We start from the raw sequence: 24,709 nt of genomic DNA on the forward strand, positions 1-24,709 counted from the left end.
ATGGACCTGGACATAGAGGCGTTGTCTACAATGAAGGGAGACTCTGTCTCCCTTCAAATCCATCTCTCTGCACTATAGAGTTCAGGATGTTGTGTGAGACGGTTCCAGGGCCTTAAAGAAGTCCAGATAGATGATACCAGCCAGTCTTCCCTTGTGAACTAACATATGGATAAAAAAGATATCTACAAAGTAGCATGGCTTTTCTAAAGGAAGGGCCTGCGTTACAAGCCTCCAAAGGCTTTCAGAGAGATTAGAAGGCACAGAGATGAGAGAAGTCCAGTTTAAGTAAAATATTTGCACTTTCAAAGGGCATTTGCGGAAGTACCTTATGACAGATTCTTACAGAGACTAGAATTTCTGTGTTAGGTGCAGGCTTGATGGATGCTTATTTAAAACATATTTAACAGATGGTAGCAGTAAAATGGTTGCTTCCTCTGGAGTAGAGAAGTTAAATAATGGACTTCTGTATTATGCATCCTGTTTGACAATATATTCATAAATATTCTGGAAAGAAGATGATTAATGAGATGACCAAGTTTGCTGATAGTATTAGCTTACGCAGAGTAGCACTGTTGACAACCACCTGTGAAGAGATAATGGTCCTGCAAAACTGAGTAAGCAGTGATATGGTAGATTAAGTACAGCCCATTCTACAAAAAGAATCAAAAGGCATCAGATGAAGCTAGTAAAACCAACATGAACAAAAAGGTACTACTGCACTGTAACCTCTCCAGCATAAAAAAATTTGGAATACTAAGAGTGTGCATGAGCTTAAGATGAAAATTAGACAAGTCATGGATGAAAAAGCATTCAAGAGCTACTTATTATAAATTGACTAGACTTAGGAAGTCTCTGTACCACAAACTGTTGGAGCATAGGAAATAATTCCAAAGAAGCAACACTATATCATTACTTGTTCTCTCTTCCATAAGCAGTACTTGGATAAAAGGATATTTAGTATGACTTTGTACAACTGTTCTTATGTATTTTATAATGTAGGGATTACAAACTGGAGCTCTTATACTTTATGTCCAATACACTGAGATAAATAGATTAATAAAACATTTGGATAATACCAACAGAGTAGGTCTCCACTGAAAAAGCTTGCCATGAGAGTTGTGAGCTACAAAGCAGGAAGAGCAAAGAGTAAAATAACGCAGGTTGGCAAAAAGTTAGCCAGGAAGATGCCCCAGTTTTCTGTACTGGATATAATTTTGCTTAATATATTCAAGAGAGATGCAAAACAGGAATGAGATTGAGTTGCAACACTTGTGAACACACTTTCAGCAAAAATTGAATCAGGTACAAAAAAAGTTGTGTTATATTTATGAAGTATCTATGCTTTAGTACAGTTACACTAAAAGTGTAAAGTACTATTTTTTTTTTTTTAAGACTATACTACAGTATCTGTATTTGAGTATTTGAACTATTCCCGAGACTTACAAAATTTAAAATCATTTGTATTCAATTAGCACAAAGATTTTAGCCATTAATGTGGAACTATGCTTGTTGTTTGTTCTGCAGAATACAGTTAGGATGCACAAGGAATAGAATGGAGGGTATTAGAATTCAATTAAACAAATCATTGGTACAATTTAATCTAGTTAACACACCACAAAACACATACAATCATATGACAACAAACAGAGGACAGTGAATACAAAGGCAACAGAAATTATCTAAAGAGTGGAAACAACACAAGAGAACAAAAATTGAAACAAGGAAGACTGAACAGTTTGGAAACAAGAGCTCTGACATGTATTTAATTCTTGATTTTGAAGTGCAGAAAGTACAAATGTTTCACTTTCTACTTCATCATTAAACAAGAATGAGGTAGTATTTAACAAAGTTTTGTAAAAACACAAAACTACAAAATGAAACTGACCAGACAATCTCACTGAGTTCAGTAACATACATTTAGAAAATAGCCTAAAATAATATGAACAAAAATAATTACAGCTGTGTTTTTAGTAGAACAGACATGAAGAGACAGGCTACTCTCATGACTTGTAGATGAGATATCATCTACATTTTAGAGATATCAGATGAGATATCTCTAAAGCCTATATTACTATAAATGTATCTTACTTTGCACATCTGAAATTTGTGTTTGCAAACACAGTTAGAGGACTAAAACTGTATTAAGCTGTCTACCTAATGCAGACTATTCAGTGTTCTGTCACCAACAGAAAAGCAAGTGCTGTTGGGCAGTTAATCCTGGAAAAACATCTGTGACAAAAACAAAAGAAAACCCATACACAGATATGTCTGCAACTGGGTGTTTACTGCTATGAAAACAGGATGAAATGTGGATGACAAATTCCAGAAGGCTACCCCAGGCTACAATAGTACCCCAAGCACTCAGGCACAGAAGCCATGCAGGCAAGCAGAATGAGTTATGCTTTAAGCAGAAAGAAATCTTTTTAAATACTGAGTGTCAGAGTGTAATTCCCAACCCTAGAATTAGATCATCTCTGAAGAAAATTGAATAAGGAAATCTACTTCACTTTAAATTCACTATTTTACCTCAGTCTCATCTAGCTTGACATCTTAGACAAGCCTATTGTAAACCTTATCATTACACTCCAGTCTAAGTAACCTTTATTTTCTTATACAATTAAGTTTAAAGTATCTCTGATATATCTCAAAACTTTAAAAAAAAAAAAAATAAAAAAAAAATAAAAATGTGCAGATAAAAGATAAAAGGTGGAGATGTCAAAAATCCTACTTGATTCAGGAGTTTTTATTAGTGTGAGGTCAGTTACCTTGAGAAAAATAAAATAAAATAAATAAATAAAAAATAAAAAATCCCTCACATCTCACCACTGCTCAGAACCAGTGTGATATAAGGACCTGACAGAACTAGACTACCCTGAGTGTTAAGAACGCATTTTCTTATTTCAGCCCTAAGAGGATAGTGTCTTATGGATAAGAGGAATAACAGAAGCTCAGCTTATGCACATATGCTAATGCAGGATGGTTTTGAATATGTTTCCATGACTTTGACTTCATTCCTTAAAATATTTTTTCCTATGAACTGTCACTGTGATTATTTATTTTATTCTGAACTTCCACAAATTCAATGGTAAAAAGTGTCTTTGGAAAACGTGGATAAAACATATAACTAGTTAAAAAATAAAAAAATCAGATATATCCAAAATTAGAAAAGGAAGCTGTTTTGCATGAAAGATACTGCAATTCAAGAGTTCTCACACAAAAATTTCCAAGAGCTATTAGTACTCTATTGCTACATTTTCATTCAGTTTTTGAGAAATGAAATAAAGACATGTTTCTTCAAAAAGCACATGATCTTACAAAAAAATGGTACTATTTTCTAGTCTTTGAAAGCTATGCCACAGTTTTATGAATACGTCGCTTTTGTATAGCTACTTTTTCCTCAATTCTAGATGAACTGGAACTTTTAGTTTGAGTGTTAAATATGTTGGAAACTGCCTGTTTATCCATTTTTATTCAGCTTCTTTCCCCTTTACCATGGCTTTAGGAAGAGCTACTGTGATTAAATGGCATCATAGAGTTGCAGAATCATAGAATCACTTGGGTTGGAAGGGGCCTTTAAGGTCATCTAACTCCAACACCCCTGCCATAGGCAGGGATGCCACCAATAGATCAGATTGACCAAGGCCCCTAGCCTTGAACACCTCCAGGGATGGAGAATCCACAACTTCTCTGGGCAACCTGTGCCAGTGCCTCACTACCCTTACAGTGAAGAATTTCCTCCTAATTTCCTCTAGTCTAAATCTTTTCTCTTTTAGTTTAAGACCATTCCTTCTTGTCCTATCATTGTCTAAACAAGTAGAGTCCTTCTCCATCTTTTTTACAAGATCCTTTTAAGTACTGAAAGGCCAAAATGAGGTCTCCCCAGAGCCTTCTCTCCTCCAGGATGAACATCCCCAGCTCTCTCATGCCTTTCTTCATAGAAGAGGTGCTCCAGCTGTCCAATCATCTTTATAGCCCTCCTCAGGACTCCTTCTAACAGGTCCACATCTCTCCTGTGCTGGGGGCCCGAAACCTGGATGCAGTACTCCAGGTGGGGCCTCACGATGGCAGAGTAGAGGGGCACAATCACCTCCCTCAACCTGCTGGTCACACCTCTTTTGATGCAGCCCATGATGCAATTGGACTTTTGGGCTGCAAGCATGCATTGCTGGCTCGTGTCAAGCCTTTCATCGACAAGAACCCCTAAGTCCTCTTCTGCAGAGCTGCTCTCAATGAGTTCTTCTCCCAGTCTGTTATCAAGTAGATAACATCAATAACATCGGTCAGACTTCCTTTGTTGACTGATATAGTCATTCCAACATAGAAGGCCACCATATTGGTCAGGCACAATTTATCCTCAGTGAAGCCAAGCTGGCTGTCCCAGATCACCTGCTTGTCCTGCATGTGCCTTAACATTGCCTCCAGGAGGATTCATTCCATGATCTTGCCAGGCACAGAGGTGAGGCTTACCAGTCTGTTGTTCCCCAGGTCTTCCTTTCTACCCTTTTTAAAAATGGTAGTGATGTTTCCCTTTTTCCAGTCAGCAGGGACTTCACCTGACTGCCAGGACTTTTCAAATATGATGGAGAGAGTCTTGGCAACTATATCAGCCAATTCCCTCAGGACCCTGAGATGCATGTCATCAGGCCCCATAGACCTGTAGTTGTTAAGTTGCATCAGAAGGTCCCAAAGTTGCTCTTTGCTTACAGTGGGAGGGAATCTGCTCCCCCAGCCCCCGCCTAGAGGTTCAGGGGCTCAAGAGATGTGGAAATCCTTACCAGTAGTGAAGACCAAGGCAAAGATGTTGTTAAGTATCTCGGACTTCTCCACATCTGCCTCTACCAGTTCTCTGTTTTCATTTGTCAGAGGTGATACACTCTCCCTTGTCTTTCTTTTGCAGCCAGTGTAGAACTCCTTCTTGTTATTCTTTGCATCCCTCACCAAGTTTAGTTCTGTCAGTGCCTTAGCTTTCCTGATTCCATCCCTGCACATCCAAACAGCGTTTCTGTACTGTTCCTAGGGCACATGGCCCTGTTTCCACCGCCTATGCATTTTCTTCTTTAGCCTAAGTTTGACCAGCAGATCCTTATTCAACCATGTCTGTTTCTTACCTTCCCTGTTTGATTTATTACTTATGGGAATAGAGAGCCCTTGCACTCCAATGAAAATATCTTTAAAGAGTTGACAGCTCTGATCAGATCATCTGTCCCCAAGGACTGTGTCCCATAGGATCTCATCCACTAATTCTTTGAACAGCTGGAAGGTGGCTCTTCTGAAGTTCAGGGTCCTGACTTTGCTCTTAGCCAGGCCCATTTCCCTGGAGATCACAAATTCAACCAGGGCATGGTCACTGTAACTCAGCCTTCCTCCAGTCTTAAACTCTTTAATGAACTCTTCTGCACTGATGAGCACCAGGTCCAGTAACGCTTCTCCTCTGATTGTTTTGTCTAATACCTGGATGAGAAAGTTGTCCTCAATGTACTCCAGGAGTCTCTTGGATTGCTTATTGTCTGCTGCTTAGCTTTCCCAGCAAACATTTGTGTGCTTGAAATCCCCCAGGAGAATGAGAGCCTGTAAGCATGATGCTTCCTGTAGTTGGAGCAAGAAGACCTCATCAACAGGCTCCTCTTGATTGGGTGACCTGTAGTAGACCCCAACCACATGATTTCCTTTGTTGGTCCCGCCCTAATTTTTGTCCACAGGCTTTCAACCTGCTCTTGGCTGTTTCTCAGAGGGAACTGTACATAATCGATACATTTCTTAACATAGAGGGGACCCCACCACCAACCTTCCTTCCCGCCAGTCTCTCCTGTAAAGATTGTAGCCCTCCATTCCAATATACCAGCTATGCGATTTGTCCTACAATGTTTCTGTGATAGCAATTAGATCGAAGTTTTCTAGTTGCACTGTGGCGTCCAACTCCTCCTGCTTGTTTCCTGTGCTGCATGCATTGGTGTAGAGGCACTTCAGCTAGGCTATGGGTTGCACCATCTTTTTAGAGGAGTCCTTCCTAATTCTTATGGGACGATTCACAGGTGTTTCCCTGCTTTTTAAAGTATTGTCATTCAAGGGTTGAGTCACTTACAGGTACAACCCCTTCCCCCACCAAATCTAGTTTAAAGCCCTCTTAATGAGTCTGGCTAGCTTGCTGCCCATTTCCTGAAACTGCATCATTTCCTGAAATATTGAATGATGTAAACTACTCATTTAACCTATCAATAATCATTATTAATTTGTAGTTTCCTTTCATAACAGTGATTTGGAAAGCCTAAAAATATTTACTTGTTTTATTTGATAATAGTATGAGCACGATAGTCATAACCCATATATAATGGAAGGACAATGATTGTCAAGGAATCCTGAAAATTATGACTTTGAAATAATGAACTTACAATTTCAGAATTGTAATTATTCCATACTTTCACAAAACCCATAAAATCTACATTAACATTTTAAACACAAAAACACATTACACAACAGAAAGAGAACAGAAAAATAGAAAAATATCTCTATAATGAATCTGGGCTTGTGTTTCTCTCCTGTCCATTTCTGATATTTATTTTTCACCTAAGTAGGTGTTTTTGTTGTTGTTGTTTTATTTAGTTGGACACTGGGATAGGACTTAAAAACAAAACAAAACAAAACACACATTTACTTTAAAATATTAATCTTTCTTAAATGTTTGCATCTCTATTTCATTTTTCAAAAATTGTAATGAGATCTAGGTATTAAAAGCATAAAATGTCTACATACACGACATCTTAATCTAGAAAACGTCAAAGATTATTATTTCATGAATACTTTCTGGATTCTTTCAAATGGCAGATATGCAAAAGAGAATAAATTGTCTCTTTCTGTAATATTTTGAATTTCAAATAATTCTTCAGCTGAAAATCTACTGTATTAGAGAATGCAGAAGTATTCAAGAACTTACTTTTCTATTTTTAATCATTGAAAATGCATTCCATCTTATTACAGTCAGAAAGGATTTGACCTTCTGTCTTCACCGTGGGCAAGTAAACCATTTTGGAGGACAATGAGTAAAGAGCACTGGGTAGTGACATTCCACAACTCTTCATTCCTCCCTTCATATTCCACAGAGGACTTGGAACAATTTATATTCTTGAAAATCCTCCCAGACTCAGACATAAGTATCAACTGGATGGAAGAATGTCTCCATGAATTCTGATGGCACGAGGCAGGCACATCTCTGCCTTGAGTTTCAAGATTCACAGAAGGAGATATTTAGGCATCAAAACATTTCAGTGGGAATTTATTCTGGCTATTAATGAGTACATTATCAAGTAATTAGTTCCAAAAGAAACAAGACTGTAGAGTGAAGTAACAGAAGATATAGTATCAATACAATCTATAAAATTTCACTCTGTTTTTCTGTTTTTACTTTGGACAACTTTATTAGGACTTACAGACTAAATGCAGCTATTATATATCATGAATGTTATTCAAGTGCATTCTGTGAACTGCCTCAAAGAAATTTACCTGGTGCCTTTCGGGATTTCTCCATCATGAAAAGTGAAGCAAGCGGAGTGATTAGAAGATTCACTTCAAAACAAATTGCTGGATCTAATCTAAAATGCTAAGGTATTTGCACCTCTTATGTAAGCAGAATCCTACAGGATCTAAATATATAATATATAAAAATAGATACAGTATTAGCCATAGTTAAGGTGTCTGTGTGTGTAGTGGAAACTGTGAGACAGAAGGAGCCAAGCTCTAGGAACGTTATTTCATCTAGTCCATTAAAGAGAAATACAAGCAAATTGGGCACGCGTTCTTAATAATTTATATAGTCATTTAAACTAAAATGTCCTTCAACCCTGAAACTTAGAAAAATAGTTTTGTTAAGTAGTTGCATAAAATTTTGAAAGTCTTTGCAATTTTATTTACTTATTTATTAGTACAGAAGGCAGTGATATGTCATATGCTTAAATGAATCTCTGAATTGAAAGCCAAATCATAACTTCAAAAATTTCTGTAATTGCAAAACTGCTTCTTGTCTGTTACATGTTACATTATCTGTTTCAATTTCTCTATTCAGAGTCTACCATCACTACCAGGATGGACTTCAAAAATATTTTATGAAAGGAAATATTGGCTGTTTCTTGGCATTTTAATGATACACCTTCTCAACAATAAAAGCAAAGGAAACTGATACAAAAATCTTACCCTGTACTCTAGATTAAAAAACAACAACAACAACAAAAACAAAGAAAAAATATCTATTTGTTGAAAGCTTGGTGCATTCACGTGCTATTTAGTTACCTAGTATAAAGTATCAGCATAAGAAAATAGATACAGACTCAAAGTTTAAGTACATGCAATTAAAATTGATTATATGGAGATGAAATTGAGAATAGTCACCAATACTGTCCACCTCTACCTACTCATATTCAATTAATTTTATTTTTGCAGAACAAGTGTTTATAAGAATTAAAAATAGCTCATGAATAAAAAAAGATATAGTACACATTTTAAGACACTAAACAATAATCCTTTGCCCCCTGAAAACTAAAATTGCTGCAATTAAAACTAATTTTATTTTAAAAAAAAGAAAAATCAAGTAAATAAAGTCAATGAGTACTGGAGTTCTGCAAAATATTTCAAACTCTGATACATAAAGATTCCACTTCCATTTTGTTATGGTTCAAGGTTTTTTCATATTTTCATATTTTTGTATATTAACAACAATACATGCCAACAGCCAAAAGAATTTTGGGGACATAAAGAAAGAGCAACTCATGTTTTACAGGTTGACTTCCAATATGCCTATCCATTCCATCTGTCATTCTTTTGATGTACCTAGCTTCCCCCCTGTTCCTTAACCTCCTGCTTCTCATAATTCCATTCCTGTCACAGAATGATGAACCTCAGTCCTTCTCCCTGTTCTCCAAATTATTCATAAATTATTGTTGTATATTTGGTTCAGCTTCTGGCGTTTTTGTCTTCCCTTATGGAAAATAATTATCACACACTCTATTGCTTTTTGGCAGCAGGAAAGGACCGTGTAACTTTAAAATTTGTTTCAAGAAACATATGCAACTATGTCAAATTTGATATTAAAATAATAAATGTAACTATTCTATAATAATTCAGAAGTGTTCACGTATGATATTCGTAATTTTTTGGCTTATTCTGCTGTCCATGATATATGAAAATTATACATTCTCCCAGAAGAATTAGATAGCAACAGCTGTTTAATGTTTTGTATTAAAGATCCCTCACTTCTTTTAGACAATACGGAACACTATTAGGTCATTTTTTCTTTGTCTTGTCCCAAAACTCTTAAGTAATTCCAATTTCTGGCTTCTGTTTTTGTTTGTTTGTTTGTTTGTTTGTTTTTTCTACTGTAGGAGGTATAATGAATGTTTCAAAAACACGTAGGTGTTTATGCTTTATTTGTGCATTTATCATTAAATAGTCATATCATTTCATTTTTATCTTTTTGACGTGAAATAACACAAAAATGTTAATCTATATGCCAAAAAATCAGTTGCTGTTATAACACATTTAATAAAAAGTAAATAAAAAGCAATTTCATATGACATAAGACTTCTAAAGAGAGAGATTTTTTTGTGTATTTGTCCACTTAATTTGCATTTTCTTGTTTTGAAAACCAACAGAATTAGGAACAGAATTGAGATAAAAAAGAAAACCATGAAATAAAAACATTTCAAAATATTAATTTTGGTATACACTTAAAATTGCTTCTAATAATATATTGTTACCTTTGTAATTAACCTTGAAACCAATGGAGCCCACACTTTCATCTGTTTGAAGATGCAGCCACATCTGATTACTCATGCTCACAATTAAGTCTGGTACAAAGCTCCCAGTTAACCTACAGACAGAAAACAAACACAAACAAACTAAACCAGATGTAAAAGTCAAGAAGGAAACCTTAATAACAGTCTCAAAGAACTTCCACTATACCAGTAGCAATTAAGTACAATTACAATAAAAAATATATTAAATATCAAATAACCAGGTTATTTTTTTGCTTTTTGTAAGTGTTGATATTTAAACCCAGGACAGCAAGAATTTAACTAATTTTCATGGATTTTTTTTTTTTTTATTTCATCATGGTCAGCTCACACCAACTGAGCTAATACTAAGCTCAAGGATCCAATGAATATAGATTTGATAGTTTCAAAGTTCAAATTTCAATGCAATTCTAAATGTGTATCCTCTTTGCTGAATGGCATAGTGTAATAGTAAAAAGGACATATTCTAAAACTTGCAGTTTGATGTTTTCACAAAATTTTGCCTGAAATTTGGTAAAAGTTTATCAGCTAGAACAGAATGTTGAAAAGTAGCAAAACATTTTCTATTCTTGTAAAACGAATCACAAGCACAAGACTGTATGAGTGAAAACTGTGGTTTTTTTTTTATTATTTTTTTTTTAACCCAGTTCTAATTATTTTTAAAGCTAGCTGAAACTTAAAATGGACTATTTAAAATATATCATGCAGTTTGTAGTTAATTTTAGTTCTCCCCTCTGATCTTTTTTATTTATTTATTTATTTTTTATAAAATGTTCTGCTGTGGGAGAAACTCCTGTTAAATCCCCACATCTGTGTTCACAGATGGAGCTACTACAAAGACTCTTGCCAGAATTGAACAAGTAACTGCATGGCCAAAATGATGTACTAACTGCTCATTCCCACACTAAGGGAAAGTGGTTTCAGACTATGCCAAATTGAAAGATTAACTCTGTTGTTACTCAGAAACAACATTGTTGTTAACAGCTAACAGAGTTTTATAGCTGTCAATGGTGACTGACAGCAGACTTGGTGAATATCAAGACCGTTGGGGATATTAATCTCTTTGTTGTATCAGACAGAATTCCTAATACAAAAAACACACACACAAAAAATTGTTATTTCTATTTTCTGAAGTAAATTATAAATGCAAATTTTTCAATACACATTTTTTCAGAAACCATATTTTTCAATGAAATAGTACATGGGGCAAAAATACAATTTGTAAATGCATTTTTTGAAAACAGTCAAAAAAGAGAACACAGAAATAACTTGTCCTTGCTCTTTTACATTTGGTATTTTAAGTTACACATTTTAAAAAATAGTTGTCAAATTCTTAGCAGCTATAAATTTCTATAGCTCTTCAGCATCAATTGAGTTGCTAACAAGCAGAGAAACTTGTCAGTGAGGGAACGACTTTCTGCAAGAAAAGAAAATCAGCACTGATTCCAGAGAGACACGGGTTATCTGTTACTTCTGCACCTGCAAGACCTACAGAGTTCTGTTTTAAGTGCTTAGTGATCCGTGTACAATATTTGGGAAGATTTTGGGGCCAGCAGTAAGATCAAGAAAAAAAATACCATTATGCGGTATATATATATAGACTTCCTCTACTGTGGAGACCACTTATGGATGTAGGTTCTTAAACCTCTTTCAAAAGCTGATCAGTGAACACTGTCAACAACATAAATGGATAGATGCCTCCCTTTTTATTATAAAATTTAACAATAGTTATGACACTCAGCAGGGTGTTTTCCCCCTTTCCCTCTTCAAGACGACCTTTCCTACATACTAGTGGAAGTCCTGGAATCACCAGGACTGCAATTCTCAAGTTAGAAAGCATAATTCAAATGCCAAATGAAAAAACAGACATATTCAAACCAATGTTCATCAGCAGTTTGCTGGAGGAAAAATCATTATTTTAAAATTTACAATCTAAATCTACAATATCTGATTTATTTGCTGTGCATCACATCTTCGGCAAAGTGTGATTGGCTCAGGGAAGAAAATATTTACAAGCTTTTTTAAGAACTGAATTATGCTCCATCTTCTATGTAATTTTTAAAGGTATTTTTAACCTAATAACCACAACTCTGATAGCTCTGATCACAGAATAACCGGTGATCAATCCACTAGTAAATGAAAACAATACATGTGACTGAATGACTGATTTTACACTGTTATTTAATATTTTAATATATATTTATATAATTAACTGGGGGGCTTTCTGCCTTCTCAGTATCCTCATAGTAATTATTCTTAAAAACAATATTTCTCTAGTTAGCTACAAAACAGATTCACTTACATGTTAATACTTGACAATTCTAAATAACTCCTTAATAAAATAAAATTATTTAGAATTCCTATGTATGGATTACAAGTTTAATTCTGCAATTCCATCACTTCTCCCCAACATGGGTCTCATCATCAGAAATACTTTTATAAAATATCAACAATGAAATAAAATTGGACCTTTAATTAAATAAAATGTACTACATCCATCAAAATTTAAAATATTTTTGTACTGTGCCTCGTTGTGTTAATTTAATTTAAATAACAATACTTCAGTTAAATGTTAGTAAGATTTGGTGAATTGCTGCTTAGTAAAAATGAGATGATAGTCAATAGAGTTTAGGCATCTAAGAATAGAGTTTAGTAGTCTTATATGAAAACTGATGAAAAACTCAGTGCTTTTTTTTTTTTTTTTAATAATCATAACTGGTTTGGGTAATATATTGCTAAGTTTTTTTGTATAGTTTTCTTCCCTATACTAACACATTTCTGAGCTCACCTACAATAGTTGATAAGAACTTAAAAATTGACATTCTATGCTATCCTCTTTTGCCATACTAAGCTTGCTAGGAGGTTTTAAAAGTTCATGTATAAGTTGCCCATCATTGTCTTAATTGATCATTTTTAATATGAGAAATTACTTATACAAACGGAGCACAACAGCCCCCAAAGTTTATATTCATATATATATACAAAATATACAAATGTAAAACCTCTGCCTTTACAAATTCTGGTGTTAGTTCACTTTTTCTGCTGTTCAGTCCACCTCTTTCTGACTTTAGAACAGTAAATGTTCTAATTACATAATAATGTACTGTATTGGGTTTATTTAGCAAGATGTTGGTAGAAGGGCTGCTGCAGGGGTGGCCTCTGTGACAAGAATCCAGCCCTGGTTCCAGCCCTGGTTTCAGCTGGCTCAAAACAAACCCACTGCTGGACAGAGCTGAGCCAGTGAGCGATGCTGGTTGGGCCTCTGGGGGAACATATTTATGAAAGGGAAAAAACAGCAGCTGGGAGTGAGAAAATGTGAGAGAACAAGCCCTGCAAGGTCAGCAAAGAAGGAAGGAAGGAAGGAGGTACTCCAGGTGCTGGAGCAGAAGTTCCTCTGCAGACTATGGTAGGACCATGGTGGAGCAGGTTGCTCCCCTGCTGCCTGTGAACCCCATGCTGGAGCAAAGGAAGAGAGCAAAGATGGAGTACCAAATTATGAAGTCAAAGTGCTCTGGACTGAACACAGCTCCCGTTCCCCTGGGCCACTCAGGTGGAAGACACAGAAGAGGGTGGATAGAAGGGAAGGTGTTTTTGGTTTGTTCTAGTTTCTCACTGTTCTTGTCTGTTAGTAATAGGCAAACAATTATATTAATCTCCCTGCATTGAGCTTGCTTTGCCCATGACGGTAATTGGTGAGCAATCTCCCTGTCCATATCACAACCCTTATGCCCTTTCTTATCATATTTTCTCCTCCTCTTAGTTTCAGGATGGCCAGTGAGAAAACAGCTGTGGTGGAGTTTCATCAAGGTGAAATCACCAAATGTACTTAACCACCTCATTACCTTCAATCATTTTTCAGAATCTCAGTAAGATTATTTTTTGTTGGGATTCAACTGACTGTAGTCACTAATAACTCTCATCAAAAATCACATTAATGATATTCTGTAATATATATAAACTGTAAATGCAAAAGACTCACACTTGAAGCACAGTTTTAGGATCACCCACTTCTCCTCCATCACCAATTGTCAGTGTGTCATAGCCAATCTCCAAATCAAATTCTTCAAAATTTATCTGTATGACCTAGGGAATAAAATGAACAAAAGTATTTTAAAAATACAGAAATAACCTGAGAAATGCCTGTAAATAAGCTTTTCAGCACTACAAGAAAAGGACAATTTCAAATTAATAATTTTACTTAACTTTATAATATCTTACAATAAATTATTACAATTAACCCAGGCTTACTTCATGAAATGCAAAATTATAATAATTTTAAGGTATCATCTCTGGTATCACTCTGCTGACCTCCTCAAAGTACTGTCATTTCACTTATTTATGTAGTTGTTACATATTTAATACAATACTGAATAATTGCATTACATTTTGATTAAGATATAGTCAAAGGGCAACATAATTAGTTGTATTTTGTGCAATGCAATTGTCTTCAAATAGCAACTGAATAATTGCACTTTGTTGAATAAATGCAGTAAAGGTGAGGAACATAATTTATACCTGACACCTGGCTCAAGTGGCATAATGCTGGATCAAAGGTATAAACCAATTTTTAATGAAAAATGCAACCTTCAGGAGCACTATTTTGTTTTATATCATGTAATCTGAACTTCACTTTGCATATTTATTGCTTGAAGGATGAAAATTTCAGCTCTATTTAAAGAATACAATGAGTATTTCAATTAGAGCAAAAATCAACCATATTGCTAGAAAAGAAACATATTTCTCCACCTATCTATTAAGCATACATAATCTTTCTTTATGAAAATAACAAAAGTTCCTCAAGTATTCATATATACAAAAATGACAGAAGACCTATGTACAATAATTTTTAGTACTCATGTCTATAATAAATGGTCTTTAATTATTGTTATAAATGGGAACTAAGAATGTGCTTGAGGTGTGGAAGTAATTTTGATGGATAAATATTGAGTATTTGACAGCTCATGCTACTACTATGTTACACTGGGGTTCTAATAAGTGTTTGGAAAAGGACATTTTTATTATCTTTCTGAAAACATATTTTAAATCACCTGTTACTTTTCTTGACCACAAAATATAATGAGAAATAACAACAGAATTGGGAAAGAATATTTGCAAGTGGAAGACAAACGCTAGTACAGGCAGTTTGGAGAAACTGATGTATGTTGCAAGGAATGAAACATGTTCCAAAGGAAGGAGGAACTCTTTTCTTTACATGTGTAAATAGGAGCATATGTACAATGAGGAAGTATACAGTTTACTTAACGTATTCACACATGCAAACATGCATGTTTATGTGTATTCATGTGTGTTATACCCCATGAAATAACAGTCAGCTAGAGATAGTTAAGCACCAGATGGAGGGGACAAGGAAAATTGAGTTGACACTTAGCTGCTTTATTCTTACTGAGTAAAGTAGGCAAAATCTTCCTAACATAAAAATAATATTCCGGATAGCTAGTATTGTTCTAAGAATTTAAAGTGTGCCATAAGAATTTAAACTGAAATCCGTAACTAGATTTAAGGTCAATACATATCTCATTTATTTTTTATTTAAAAAAAAAAAAAAAAAGGTTTCATTTCTGGCCCATTTTTAAATTATGTGCAATTATATGTACTGTTACATCAGAAAGGCACAAAAGCTAAACAACAAAACATGGGAGTTTTGGAACAAATAATGTTAGTATTGAAATCAATTTGAACATATATATATTGCTTATTAATAGTTAAATAGATTTGCCTATCAATATCAAGACACACTATATGAGTTCCCTATGCTATAAGGGAACAAGACATCTAAGATGTAAAGAAAAAAATATGTATAATTGGTTCATCAAGCTAAATCCTCATCCTGTGTTCCACTAAAGATAATTCATATACACTGGATACAGCCAAATTTTTGGAAAGCTTCTGTCTTTTTGTAACTGAATTACTTGACTTTAAGTGTCAGAATGCTAAAACAGCTTTTCATTAGAAGAATTAAAAATACTTAATACTTGGCCTATTTCACTGGAAAGAAGAGGACTAGGATAAGGAAAAATATAAGTTCCTTTGCAAGAGTTTCATGGGTTTACTTAGGGCTGAATCAAATCTGTTTCTTTATCGATGACATTACAGTTCACAATATTTTATTTATTTCACTGGAAAAATGTGTGATTTTTCCCATTATTTCATAATGTTGCTCAAAAATAAAGAAGTAAGAGAAACTCCATGAAAATTGTCTAGCTGGTCTAGCAAGGGATTATGATGGAATATGAAAAAATAACTGTGTTTTGTTGTGTGTGTGTTTTTTTTTTTTTCAAATCACAGACTTCAGCTTGAGTCTACATGTCTCCAGTGAATCCCTAAGTTATTTACTAACTAGGTTATTGGCTATTCTGATGTAATCTCTCATTCTTTTGCAATCTGACACTCTTTTCTGAGATAAAGAATGCTTTTATTTTCACTCAAAATGGATATACAGGGGAAAAAATGTTTATTTCTTGCTTTTCTTGCATTAAACTCTTTCAGAATAACCTATTTTATAACCTATTTGTAACCCACTCTATTTGTAACTCACCTAAAACTGCCATAATAGGGAAGGTACAAATTTGAAAAGTGTACCTGTATAGAACCATATGTACATTTCTGGGATTTCATGCTGTGCTGTTTCTTTTTGACATGCCAAGTACACGATATACAATATAAAATGTACTTGAAATCTTTGCAAGTGGCAAGAAAATAAATACTCTGAGCAGTAAGATATACTCTTAGAGTCCTTGTTTTACAATGTATGATTTAGTTTGACCAGACCCCAAAATGACTAGAGCTGGCATTGTACTGATTATTCCCTTTAGAATACTGAGCAGACATTCTGATGATATCATATAGAGTTGAGGATGGTGAATTCTTTCAAAATAAAAACTGAGGTTTAGGTAAGATAACTGAATAACATATATCTTTGTAATAAATGCACCATTTTTTATTTTATTTTATTTTTTTTTCCCTGAAAAGGTGATATAGCTGTAAATGGCAAACCGAAGTTAGGTGGCATTCTTGAATTAATTTAACATGAGAGTAATACAAGGTAATTCTAGATTTTAGTCTGCTATTATTTATAAGAATAAATAAATACTTCAGGGAAAACTGTGAAACTGTGCTGATTTATTACTATATTCTCCATATTTTTAAACCAGACCAGCATTACTAAATTGTGCCTTTGATATAGGTACTACATACACAGCAATCAGAGGCAGAGAGACTGATGTTCTTTATGTATAAATTCAAGTAAAGTCTTTTTTCCAGTTTTCCAGTGCAAGATGGAAGTAGTATTAATGTAAATGAGAGCTGTGAGCTTTCCTTTCAGCATATTTTCTCCCATTCTCTTGATGAGGGGAAGCTGAGAGAGTGGCATGGTGGAGATTAGTTAGAAAAGCACCACACTATCCTGATACAGACTAATTATATTTTGAATTTTATTTCAGATTAGTTTATTCCAGGATATTATTAACTATGTTTATAGAGGCTACTACCAAGGAAAAAATGAATTATTTTATTTTATTTTATTTTATTTTATTTTATTTTATTTTATTTTATTTTATTTTATTTTGTTCCTCCAAATATATGAAAACAACAAATTCATATAAAATTAGCGTATACTGAGCTGTGCACTCCTTATTCACTAAAATAAATAGAAAAGTAGCTAAAAGGAAGGTGATATTCTTTCTCCATCCTGGACTGCTTTTGCTGTTTACAAACCCAGAAGCAATAAACAATTTATAATTCATAGAATCACAGAATCATTTTGGTTTGAAAAGACCTCCATGATCATCAAGTCCAACTGTTAACCTATCACTGCCAAGTCAATCACTAAACCATGTCCTTAAGCACCACATCAACACGTCCTTTGAATACCTTCAGGGATGGCGACTCAACTCTGGGCACCCTGTTCCAATATCTCACAAACCTTTCAGTGAAGAAATTTGTCCTAATATCCAACCCAAATCACCTCTGGCACAATTTGATGCCATTTCTTCTAGGCCTATCATTTGTTGCTTGGGAAAAGAGTCCAAACCTCACCCCAACTGGAATTAATTGTTGAGTTAAATTCATAAACCTAAAAGAAAATAGCAAAAATATAATAATACTAATGATAACTATGCAAAGTATAATGAAAAATAATGAAAAAACTATGAAAATTATGATGTAAAAATTACAATAATTTTGTGAGCACCCTTCGAAAGGAAAAATGTGAGCACAGTTCTGGTCTAAAAATCTTCAGTAGACTTATCACCTTTTTTTTTTGCCTTGGAATACAATATCCTTTGGAACCCACTCCTTGGGCAAAAACTAGTTTGCTACTCAGACTCAGAAGTAACACATCAGAAGACTTTTTTTGAAAGCTAATGTCTGATTTAAGAACTTCCAACAGTTCTTCTGAAGGAGAACATGCTTACATGGATGTCTTCCAGACGTCAATCTTTCTAGACAATTGTTTGATATTGTCTAGTTCCTGATGGAACTAACTCACCAAAGATTTTTTTCTAGAAAATTAGTATTTCAGATGGAAAAAAAAACAAACAATGTTTTTAAATTTTAAAACATTTGAAGCAAAATGGTGTGTAACAGAAGTTTATGTGCATCAGAACTGCTTCTGAAGGGGAAGTGTAAAGATTTAAAGTTGTATGTATTTCCATATGTGCATCTGTTATCCTAAAGCTTCCAATGCAAATGTAACTCTAAAAATATTTTTGGATATGTAGTAATATTTTCACTCCATAAAATCTGTCATTTTTGCTAGTAAAATAACTATGAAGATATTTCTAAAAATGGTACAAATTTCTTCTCCTCAGAAGAGTACTTAGAAATTAAGCTAAGATATAGCTTAAATAAGCTGTATCTTAAGACAATATTAATAGTAAGAAATGAATTTGAATTAAAATATCCTGCCAAGAATACAATATAATTACACACAATTTTGCTGCACATTGCGCATAATTGAATGATTCAAAATATCCAGGAGCTGCTAGCAGCGGTGTAATATAACAATAATTTCATTTGCTCTTTGCTAGCTACCTACTACATGAGCAAAACGTAACCCAAAATGAAACAGCCTAAATATTAAGCACTTCTGTCCTTTTATTTATTTATTTTTTCAACATCAGAGGGGAAGAGAAAAGGGGGAAAAAAAGGAGACAGAAAATTTGGAGATTTATAAAACAGTACAGGAAAAGGCTACTCCTTTCAGAAGACAAACACTCACTAGCTCATCCTACCACATTGCTGAGTCAATTAGACAATTTGTTAGCAATAGGACTCATACTTAACTGCAGGCATCTACAGTGCAAACATCAGTATTGGGTGTAGGTTTATTCATAACCAGTGAAAATATGAGTAGAGTGTAATGTATTTCACCAGAAGGCAGGTCAAGCATAGATCAAGCATAGATCAAGCATACTAGATCAAGCATAGTCTAGATGTACCTATTTCTCTTTCTTGAATATAAAGTGAGACTAGGCATTTTTGAATGTGTATCTACACTGTGGACATGTAAAATGGAATTAACTTGCATAAATATATTAATGTAGCACCATCTGAGATGCAATGAAGAAGCCAAAAGAAACACAAAACTGGCAGATACCAGAACTCTTTTGGGCAGACTGGTGGAGAGGTTTATCCTGGAGTATTTTATGTTGGTGGTTGCCAGTAATTTCAACCCTCCAGACAGCAGATGAATTCTGCTTTCAGAATGATTATTAATGTTAGTTCTTTCATATAGTTCTTTAAAAGGACAATTTGTTTTGTGTTTCTTTTTTTTTTTTTTTTGGTTTGTTTGTTAGTTTGTTTTTGTTGTTGTTCTAACTCCAATATTAATTATAAATTTAATTAATTTAATTTTCCATGGAGGCTAATCCTGCAATCAGTTATTTATAAAAATCCTTTAGTTATATGTGTTTTGGAGCTATAATCTTTGAAAAAAAAAGTGTAGTCCTTTCCCATTTGAGACCAAATATTATTAGAAAGTCTTACAAGGGAAGAATAGCACATTAAAACAACAGCATGAAAAGACTATACTTTAATTTTTTAATTGTATAGTTTTCTGTTTGCAAAAAAACTATAACCACTATTGTGCCTGCGCACATTCACAACAGTGTTTCAGGGACTAATTAACCAGAGGAATACAGCTTCAACATTTAATGTAGTCCCAATACAAAGAAGAATTCTACAAAACAGAAATCATCTTGTAAATAAGGCCTTCAATCGAAGAAAATAATAGTAATGAATTACACAACTTAATTCAGCTATCAATATAGCACCCACAAAGGGAAATAAAGGAGGGCAAACAAATCATTAAACAGACATTTTGGTTTAAACTTAAGTCTGGTTTAAACTTAAGTTTGGTTTAAACTTTAATGTGTTCCCCATCACATAAATTATTATAGAACTTAAATACTATAAAATAGATTTTTATTTTTTTCTCTAAGCAAATATTTCAGATTGGATATTGTCATATTTTCTCACTTTAAACACCTTAACCTTTGCAAATACTATTTAATTATACATCTAAAAAAGTTGTAGTGTGTTTAAGTAAAAGTAAGTTATTTCCACTTGCTTTTATTGAGCCACTAGAAAATATATTTTTTGATCTGGACCCTGGAGGAAATGACTAGTAACTAACTTTAGGCTGGTATGGGAATCAAATTTGTACCTAGAAGACAGTAAGAGAGGTCAGATTTGGAAATTCCAGCTGTCTTTCTAGTGACAGAACATCTAACACTGATCCATAAAGAAATCAACTTCTGCAAGCATTATCTTACAAAACCAAACAAACAAAAAAGGTATGATCAAAATATACTAGCAACAGCAAGAACTCCACCCCAGTAAAACACGTGCAATATACTTACTTTCATCACTTTCTACTGTTACTCTAGAATAACAGCATCAACCAAACAAACAAAACTATAGATTGATGCCCATCCTTTGCTCATCAATCAAAATGAATTCTCTGTTTACCTTCTTCACTGGAAAAAGTGAAACCAAACAAGGAGATGAAAATACATGTTGTTTGTATCTGTTTGTCCTTAAATGCCCTCAGTGTGGTTAATTGCTTTTGCGCTGAGGATGTCTGACTACTTCCCATTTAGTAAATGATGTACATCTATATCAGATAGTATGAGGTAATGAAATTATGCCATCTGATTTACCTCCATAATTTTCCACAGAATCATAGGTCTCTCAACAATATAACCATGTTATTGTATCTTTGATTATGGAAGAATAATTTCGGTAGGAAATCTATCACTTATTATAAAAATGAGGTTTAGTTTTATTTAACATTAATACTACCAAAATGTAATCAACTAAAATTAGGCGTCTAATAAAAAATGATCACTTTCACTACCTTCACAGATAGTGCTTTTGCACAGATAAGCTATTTGGAGAGGAATTCATCTTGCTTATTTCATTTCTCTTAGGATACAAAATTAATCAGTACATTAGAATTCATATCTTCAGTGAAACTAATATCTCTTCATTAACTTTAGAGAGAGTCTAAAATAAAAGGTCTACCAGCTATGGCACTTAACCTTTTGTTGACACGTTAGATGACATTGATATGCATAAAGCCTTTCTCTCCCATAAAATCATCCCTCCATGTCTTCTTCACTGCAATTGTGAAAAAGATGAGGTTGATTGTATGTAAAATGATGTGTTAATTATTTCATATTGCATCTAGCTGAATATGACTCCCTATCCAGGTAGTATTTGATACATTAGCATAACAAAGAAATGACAGATTTTAGAGAAAGGCAAGTAAAGATAAAATTGCTTGTTACTTATGAGGTACAGAAACACGTCTATATTCCTAAAATATACATCCCAAGTTGGACACAGCTAACCTAAGATAACAATTGTTTTCTTAAGATCAGAATAGGTCAGCTGTAAACTCAAAGGAGAAAACAGTTTTGAAATATCTCTAAAGATTACTATACAACAAAGAAAAGAATATATGCCAGAGATCAAAAGGCTAAGAATGTGAAGTTTACAAAAGCCAAGACATTATATTTGGAGCCAATGATTACAACACAAGAAAGGGAGACAGGGATGGCCCAAGTAGCCTAAAAAATATAATTAGAGAAGACCATTATAAATTATGGTAATAGGCACTGGCAGCAAATATATATATATGTGTATATATATATGTGTGTGTATATACATATGTGTGTATATATATACATATAAAGCAACAATACAAAGAACATCCTTCCCTCATAAAACTGAGTTCAATATCAGAGTTGAAAAATAAAAATAATTGTTCTGTAAGAGTAGTGTAATCATAAGAAGGGGCTGAAGGCTTCTGATTAACTTGTCCCTCCTGTTCTCTCATTCAGTAGTTTGTTAAAATCAACATCCTTGTAAGCAGCACAAAATCTGCCCTTTATCATCCCTCTGAGAGTAAGCAGTCTGATCCAAAACAAAACAGAGAAGTCAGTGACTGATGCCAGCCTAACCTACAGCACGTGCTAATCATTCTCAAGGGAACAAACACAGGAGTGATATTAGTGACTTATGTCTCAGTGGATGTGGCTCCTCTTCAAGCATCCCCTTCAGTTCACAATGTGAATGGTACCGTGAGCCTTTACAGAAGTCACTTCATAGAAAATAAATAGACCTATCAAACTATGGGTAGCTTAATTTTCCCATAAGATATCAGCAAAAGGTGTATACAGAGCAGAACACTTTACATTATAAAGATCACTCACAAAAGAAACCAAGTGAATTCAAGTGTGGAGGAAAGATACAAGTCCTTGTACCAGAGATTCATCAAACAAAATAGACTAAACATACCAACTGTTCATAGTGCATGAATTAGAAACTTCCTAAATATTTATCTGGGCCATAGACATTGATGTCTTTTTAAAAGTTTTAGCTGTGTTTGCATTCAGAGTGTACAGTAGAAATAACTTGGACCACTTTTAGGAACCTATAGAACTAAACAGAACTAAAATTCAAATTCAGCTTTTAACTCTACCTAAACATTTAAACAAAGGCAGTGTTAATTCTTCAAACTCAAATTATGGCTAGACCTTAAAATTGCTGTTGGCCAAAAGAGAAAGAGTTATTCCTGTTCCAGTTATTGCAATAGGTGTGATCTCTCATCTATCCCCTATGGGGAGATCATATTTTCACAATGTAAAAAAGGTGCAGCCAGGACCACACAACCATTCGCTCACTCTCCCCAAGTGGGATGGAGGAGAGAATTAAAAATGATAATAATAATAGTAATAAAAAAGAAATGGAAAATAATAACAATAATGATAGAAGAATACAAAACAAGTGATGGACAATGCAATTGCTCACCACCCACTGAACAATGCCCAGCCAGTCCCCAAGGAGTGGCAGACCCCACCCGTGGCCAACTCCTCCAAGTTTCATTGTTCAGTATATTGTCATATAGTACGGAATGTCCCTTTGGCCATCCTGGGTCAACTGTCCTGGCTGTGTCCCCTCCCAGCTCCTTGTGTACCCCCAGCATTTTTGCTGGCAGGGCAGTGTGAGAAGCTGAAACGTCCTTGACTTAGTGTACGCACAGCTCTGCAACAGCTAAATCATCAGTGTGTTATCATCATTACACTCATATTAAACACAAGTACCATAAACCAAAGTACCATACCAGCTATTAGAAAGAACATTAACTCTACCCTAGCTGAAACCAGGACAACAGGGCTCATATATTCACATTTTTTTTTTAAAAAATAAAAATAAATAAATAAATAAATAAATAAAGGTTAGTTAGATAACATCTACAATAACTACAATAACTAAGGAAATGCATCCTCTCATAATGAAAATAGAGAAATAGAGACATAGTAAAATTGAAGGATTGGAGGACAAGTCATTAATCTGTTTGTGATTACATTATCATCCAGAGAAGGGCGATGAAGCTGGTGAGGGGCCTGGAGAACAAGTCCTACGAGGAGCGGCTGAGGGAGCTGGGCTTGTTCAGCCTGGAGAAAAGAAGGCTCAGGGGTGACCTTATTGCTCTTTATAAGTACATTAAAGGAGGCTGTAGTGAGGTGGGGGTTGGTCTATTCTCCCACGTGCCTTGTGACAGGACGAGGGGGAATGGGTTTAAGTTGAGCCAGGGGAGTTTTGGGTTGGATATTAGGAAGAACTTCTTTACCGAAAGGGTTGTTAGACATTGGAACAGGCTGCCCAGGGAAGTGGTGGAGTCACCATCCCTGAAAGTCTTCAAAAGACGTTTAGATGTAGAGCTTAGGGATATGGTTTAGTGGGGACTGTTAGCGTTAGGTCAGAGGTTGGACTCGATGATCTTGAGGTCTCTTCCAACCTAGAAATTCTGTGATTCTGTGATTCTGTGATTCTGTGATCTTTTTTTTTTCCCTCCCCAAATCTGATTATTTATTTCACAATTTCTCTCCAATGCTGAAACCACAGTACATCCATATACCTTCTGACTCTAACTCCTCCTTCATCAATTGATTCTATTCCCTCACTGCCAAATCCGCTAAACTCCTATCTCAGACATATTGGGTTATTTTCTATGCTTTTATGCCAATAAAACAATCTGCTTTCTCTCCAAATGTGTTTCTAGTATATATATATAAAACTGCTTTATGTATATTACTGATATTTTTAACTGGATCAAAATCATAGAATCATAGAATGGCTTGGGTTGGAAGGGACCTTAAAGATCATCTAGTTCCAACCCCACTGCCATGGGCAGAGATGCCACCCAATAGATGAGGTTGATCAGGGCCTCATCCAACATAGCCTTGAACAACTCCAGGGATGGGGCATCCACAAGTTCTTTGGGAAACCTGTTCCAGTGGTATACCATACTGTGAGTAAAGTATTTCCTCCTAATAACAAATCTTGATCTCCCCTCTTTTAGTTTAAAACCATCCCCCATTGTCCTATCACTACATGCCCAT

The 24,709-nt window shown here is 34.6% G+C and overlaps 1 protein-coding gene across 3 annotated transcripts in view; it reads right to left on the bottom strand.

Annotated features, from left to right (window-relative positions):
• The window catches only part of CSMD3 (CUB and Sushi multiple domains 3), a gene marked incomplete at both ends in the record, with an annotated part of 682,849 nt that overhangs the window by 340,845 nt on the left and 317,295 nt on the right, over nucleotides 1-24,709 (bottom strand). For all 3 annotated transcript variants that reach the window (XM_082754088.1, XM_082754087.1, XM_082754086.1), the window contains 2 exons: nucleotides 9,744-9,856; nucleotides 13,759-13,862. In XM_082754088.1, the coding sequence (XP_082610214.1) occupies nucleotides 9,744-9,856; nucleotides 13,759-13,862 (217 nt within the window). The remainder of the gene's footprint in view (nucleotides 1-9,743; nucleotides 9,857-13,758; nucleotides 13,863-24,709) is intronic.

Source organism: Aythya marila (genome assembly GCF_965140915.1).
Source record: "Aythya marila genome assembly, chromosome: 2".
In the NCBI taxonomy this organism is placed as follows: Eukaryota; Metazoa; Chordata; class Aves; order Anseriformes; family Anatidae; genus Aythya; species Aythya marila.